This window comes from Corylus avellana, chromosome ca1 (assembly GCF_901000735.1).
Source record: "Corylus avellana chromosome ca1, CavTom2PMs-1.0".
Taxonomy (NCBI): Eukaryota; Viridiplantae; Streptophyta; class Magnoliopsida; order Fagales; family Betulaceae; genus Corylus; species Corylus avellana.
Genome location: NC_081541.1, coordinates 14,172,450 through 14,178,499, shown reverse-complemented (window position 1 = coordinate 14,178,499; position 6,050 = coordinate 14,172,450). Strand labels below are relative to the sequence as shown.

The 6,050-nt window shown below is 35.6% G+C and overlaps 1 protein-coding gene across 1 annotated transcript; it reads left to right on the top strand.

The window, feature by feature from the left end:
* Window positions 1-1,233: 1,233 nt before the first annotated feature.
* Window positions 1,234-6,038, top strand: LOC132177062 (uncharacterized). The gene is made up of 3 exons (XM_059589276.1): window positions 1,234-4,319; window positions 4,405-4,505; window positions 5,621-6,038. Exon 1 carries the CDS (start codon window positions 1,402-1,404, stop codon window positions 2,548-2,550), a length of 1,149 nt encoding a protein of 382 aa, XP_059445259.1. The 5' UTR covers window positions 1,234-1,401; the 3' UTR covers window positions 2,551-4,319; window positions 4,405-4,505; window positions 5,621-6,038.
* The last annotated feature ends 12 nt before the right edge of the window (window positions 6,039-6,050 follow it).

Below are 6,050 nucleotides of genomic sequence, written 5' to 3'. Positions count from 1 at the left end.
TAGGCCTGGGTATCGGTCAAAACGGTCCGGTTAAGGACCTTATCGGTTATTAACCGATAATTTTCGGTTAAACGGTTTATTAACCGATACCGAACCAATAAGAATTTTAACCGATAATTTCGGTTAAAACGGTACACGGTTAAACGGTCCGGTTAAACCGGTTAACCGATTTAACCGATAGCTTTATATTGATTTATTTTGTTGGGCCAAAAACCAAAAATGAGTTTTTTTGACTTTTGAGAGCCCAAATACTTTTTGTTGGGCTAAAATAATTTATTAAAAATGAGTTATTTTAGGGACCAAATACTTTTTGTTGGGACCCAAATATTTGTTTTTTGGGCTAAAAATTGAAGCTTTTTTATATTGATCCACTTCAATTTTTTTTTTTTTTATATTATAAAATACATTTTTCCAAAGCAAATGGACTAATTAACACAATGAATGCTAATTAGACTAGCAAAACTAGTTAATGAAAAATGCTTTTACCAAAGACAAAGAAATCTCATCAAATGCCATAACTTAAAAAAAAAACATCAAACCTACCCAAACCCAAATTAAAATAAAATTCATTAATGAATAATAAACAAAGTATTAACTAATTAAAGTCACTTAGCAAAAGGAAAATAAGTCATGGGCAACACCATTATAAAAAAAAAAAAAAAAAAATCCGGTTTCTTATCGGTTAACCGGTTAACCGATAAGAACCGCTTAACCGGACCGGACCGGATTCCGGTATACTTTTTTTAACCGATAAGGATATCGGCATATCGGCTACGGTTTATATCGGTTCGGTCGAAGCCGGTAGACGGCCGGTTAAACGGTAACGGTTAATTTGCCCACCCCTAGCTCTAGCGTTCTCCTGCTCTTTTTTTTTTTTTTTTTTTTTTTTAATATTTTACTTTTAAAAAAAAAAATAATAATTTGAATGAAAAAAGCAGCCACGTGTCAGCCTGCACTGTAGCTGGAACAGTGCCGTTCCAGCTACAGTGTGGGACTCTTCCCACGCCAAACATGGGTAAAGATAGACATGCACGCCGCGTGCAAAAAATTTTTTTTTAAAAAAAAAAAAAAAAAAAAAAAAATTTTTTGCACTGTCGTGCGTGGGCGTGCCACGCACGACGCGTGCTGCTAATCATGGTTCCGCCAAACATAGCTTACTTTCCTCATTATTTAAAACACGAAAATCTAAAAGTCTCCAAGAGAAATACCCGTAAAAAAAAAAAAAAAAAAAAAACCCGAAATACCCTTTCATGGCCACCCTAATCACCAAGCAACACGGGACCTGGCGGAAAACCTAATACAATACGGTGATAGCTGGTTGTCTCCGCCTCCCATTAATTTTTGTTCATTCACGGAAAAGATTCAAAACAATTAGGTGAGTTTTCTTCTTCCAAATCGTCTATGTTGAATTTTCTCTGCAAAACTATTGTCCATGGGTCTCATTATACTACAAGGGCTGCTTCAACAGTCCCCAAACCATTTTTACTTGCCAGACACATCTCAAGCACTTCAACCCAACACTCATTTACAGTGTCCTACCTCATAAACTCATGTAGTTTGTCCCCGGAAACTGCTCTTTCAGCTTCCAAGTTTGTTAATTTTGAAAACCCAGATAGAGCAGACTTGGTCATTGCATTTTTCAAGAACCATGGTTTCTCGCAAACCCAAATCTCGAACATTATTGGAAGAGTCCCTTCTGTGCTCTTATCAGATCCTGAGAAAACCTTTTTGCCCAAGTTGGAGTTTTTCTACTCCAAAGGCTTTACAAGCCCTGACATTGCTGGAGTCCTATCTAGAAGGCCAACCATTTTGGATCTTAGCCTAGAAAACCATATTGTCCCTTCTTTTGTTTTCTTTAAGGATTTGCTTGGAACTGATGTGGATATTGTTACTGCTATTAAACGTTTTTCGGGTATTCTATGTAATGATCTTGACACTTATGTGGCCAATATCAATACTCTGCGAGAAAATGGAGTGCCCGAATCTTATATGGTTAAATTTCTTAAAACCCAGCCTAGAGTTTTCATGACAGATTCGGTTAGGTTTAGAAGGACTGTGGAGGAAGTAAAGAAAATGGGGTTCGATCCTTCAAAGATGAAGTTTGTTGAAGCTGTTTATGCAATGAGTGGTATGAGTAAATCTACTTGGGAGAGGAAGGTCAATGCTTACAAGAGGTGGGGTTTGTCCGAGGCGGAGATTCTTGTAGCTTTTAAAAAACACCCCTTGTTTATTTTGGCGTCTGAGGATAAGATTGAGAGGGCAATGAATTTCTTTGTCAACAAAATGGGCTGGGAGTCTTCGCTTATTGTCGAACGTCCAATAATACTTGTATTGCTGAGCTTGGAGGAGAGAATTATTCCGAGGACTTCTGTTATTAATGATTTGATGTCAAAAGGTCTGGTTGAGAAGAATATTTACTTGCCTACACTTTTTGAGTGCCAGGAGAAGAAGTTCCTGGAGAAGTTTGTGACACCTTATAAGAAGGAAGCTTCTGAGCTATTGAAGCTATATGAAAAGAAAGGGGATCTTGAAGAAATGACAAGAGAATGAGAATGGAATATGTATGAGGCAAGGAATGACATAAATCAATTGTAACCCAAATCATGAATTGAATATTGGCTGTTAAGTTATTTGATCCAGTAGAATCCCTTGGTGTTAAACTTTCAACAGTTGGGGTCCACGAGTGTAACTAATCCAAAATCCTATTTCTTGTTAAATGTGCTAGTGGTTATTAAGAGAACTACTCCAAGTTCTTTTGTTATGTAATTCCTGTTGTTATGAGATTTGTTCATGATGAAATTTTAGGGTGAGTTGTCTGTTTGAAGATCCTGAAAAGTTATTCCTGCAGAATTGCATGAAATGTCATAAGACAACTCCGTAGCCATCAAAGTTATACAAGTGAAATTGAATCTTTCAATCTTATGGAGATTTGCACATCTTAGCCATGAAATTTATACTAATGCTCTATTCCCCTATCAGTACAAAAAGGCGCACGTTTCATTTTCATCATAATTGGTTTTGTCTCACTGTTCAGTCATTCACAAATCTTTTATGTCATTGATTTCTCGCTCATATTTTATGTATTAGTTGTATTGCATTATAATATATTTTGTCATATATAGTGCTCTATGGCTCTTTTACATCCTCCATGTTTTATGTATAATTGTATTGCATTATTATATATATTGTCATATATAATAATCCTCTATGCCGTCCTGTACATCCTCCACTTTTAACCAAGTGATGATAACCGATTTTTAGTTCTTCCAAGTTACACTATATTTAATTGGAGGAAGGATATAGGGAGGGAGGAAAAGATGGGAGAGAAGGAAGAGGAGAAGAGAAATCAAATGGTCGGTCCAAAATGTAGAATAAAATATGTAAAATGTTTCTTTTCATGTGGAAAGGATTTGGTGTGGGAAGGAAAGGGACTGCATCTCTCTTTCCATTTCCATCCAACCAAACGAGGGAAATACCTTTCCTTCCCAATTCCTTTAAATCAAACAAAAGGGTGAGCTTGAGCTCACCCACAGATTTTCTTCAACCTAACCATAGATTAGGAGATACTTGCTGGTTTGAGTTTGTTCTTTGCTATGAGTGTAAATTAGAAAGTTCAGGTGTGTTCTTTTGCTGCATGTTTGTACATAATTGTATATTATTATATTTCTATAGTTCATACAATTTTTTGACTTCTAGAATTCTATTAATTGAACTGTTTTTATTTTTTTATTTTTTATTTATTTCTTTTTCTTATTCTTTTTTCTTTTCTTTTTGGTACTTATGTTTGATGTGGAGACAAGAAGTGTGTCTGCAGATTTCGATTTTTTGGATGAGCTACTTAGTCTGATTGAGGAATTTCTTATAGATGGAAGAGTTATGGTTTATTATTAAAATATATCTTCTAAGACATATATCTGGGGGTGATTCAAGAATTGACTTTGTCCTGGATGGTGTAAATATTATGTTGTTGTGTGCGGTTGCTTTTGCTGAATTGAAGATGATAATAAAAAGAATATTTAAATGAAGTAGAGAGAGATTTAGAGAGTTTGTTGTTGGGTGCTTTTGAAAAGTGGCTAGCTAAGAGCATTCTTGACAAGCTTGGCATTTCTCTCTTTTCTATTTTGGAGAAATTCCATAAAACCAGCCATCAAACAAGCTCACTTCTCCTTCGCCATTTTGGTTTTGTCAGAGTCACTCCCCAAATATCCTGAGCCAAAAGCTTTCGCCACTCTATTTTTTAAGGTTATTTTGTTTTCACTGACCTCTCTTTTGCACCACAGATTTCCTCTCCTGCTCTCACCCGTTCTCTCAAGCCTTGGGTATTTCCTCTCTTCCCTGCTCTCACTCATTTTTTGTTGCAACTCTCATTTTCTCTCTCTTCGCTCATTTTTGGTATTTCTTTAGATGCTTTGGCGGATCAGAGCTTCCAATCTGACTGACAACCAAAAATAAATTTGGGTCAACTCAACATTGGGCCTCAAGTACGGATAGAGCCTCTATTTTTGGTATGTTTGTTTCTTGTTCCATCTCATTCTTGCTATGTTTGTATCAATTTGGGTTGTAATTTTGGGTATATGTTTTTATTGTAATTCTTGTATCAGTGATTTTATCATAAGAAGCATCTGTTAATGTTTTGGGTATGTGGTTGTGTGCCTTGAAGTGTTTTTCCTTGTAATTGACGCAGCGTAAGGCCAAGTATGCAGAGAACATAGAGCTAACAGAAAACACGCACATGCAAACAAATTTTTTTTTTTATTATTTGTGAACAGTGTTGTGGAATACAAATTAACGTTAAAGAGAACACACACCACAATGGAGTCTCACCACTGTGTTTGGAGAAGTCTCATCTCACAAGAATAGGAAAAACTTAATAATTTCAGTGCTCTGTTAACATCTTAGTAGAGGTATCTTTGAGGCTTGAAATGCCTGGGATTTGATGACCAATATACATACGGATGATAAATTATTTATTTCTGGGATTTCTTTTAGATGATGATCAATATGCTGGGATTTCTCTTTTAAAACGTCTTAGTAGAGGTTATTTATTTGGATTTTTCATTTTGTTAGTATGATGCTGGCAGTCACTCTCTCTCTCTCTCTCTCTCTCTCTCTCTCTATATATATATATATATATATATATATTGCAAGGAGTTGCACACACTTCCTGTCAATAATATGGTTTTATTATTGCCAATGTGATAATAGTCATCTCAACATAACAATGCCATTCATTTGACCAATAGTTGTTTTGGTTGTCTATTTGGCACAACTCTTATCCTTTCCTTAAGCTTTGTATTGGCTGTGTAATGTACAAAACTGATGGGAGCTATTTGTGCTCTGGATTGCTTGTGTAATGCACAACTAGTTCAACTACTCTGAGAACTAATGTAGATTTATTACTTTGGTGTCCAATGATTAGAATCTAAATGGTTATCTGATTTCATTATGCTGATATAATTTCATAAGAAAAGGGTCATAAGTATTTGCAGGGTATCAATATTCACGGATGAGTAAATTCAGTATATTTAATTTTGTCTCATGCACAGGTGGAGAATTTATTTGGACTATGTTCTATTTATTCCAAAAGATCTTAATTATGTTGCATTTGTTAATTTTTCAGATTGGCAAGGCAAAACTCATTTTGAACATTTTTGGATTGTTTTGAGGTTTCATCCAAAATGGGTGGATCATATGGAAAGTGCAAAACCGAAGAAAAAATCAATCGTGATAAATCTAGGGGGAGACAAGGCTTCGCACGGAGCTTTTGTAGACTTGGAGCGACCAATAGGCCGGAAGGCTGAAAAGGACAAACGAAAGACTAAAGAAAAAAAATGAATCTGAGAATTGTTGTGATACTAAATGAGATGAAGGAAGACAAGAAGATGAAAATAAAACTTTTTGAGGAAGCACGTGATCATGTTAAAGAGATGTTGCGCCTCAAGTAAGAGAGTGCGCCTTAGAGAAAAAAACACTTCGATTGGAACAAGTGAGAGAGGAAAAGGAACTTATGATGATGGATAAAAGTGCTATGGATGAAATTCAACAAGAAT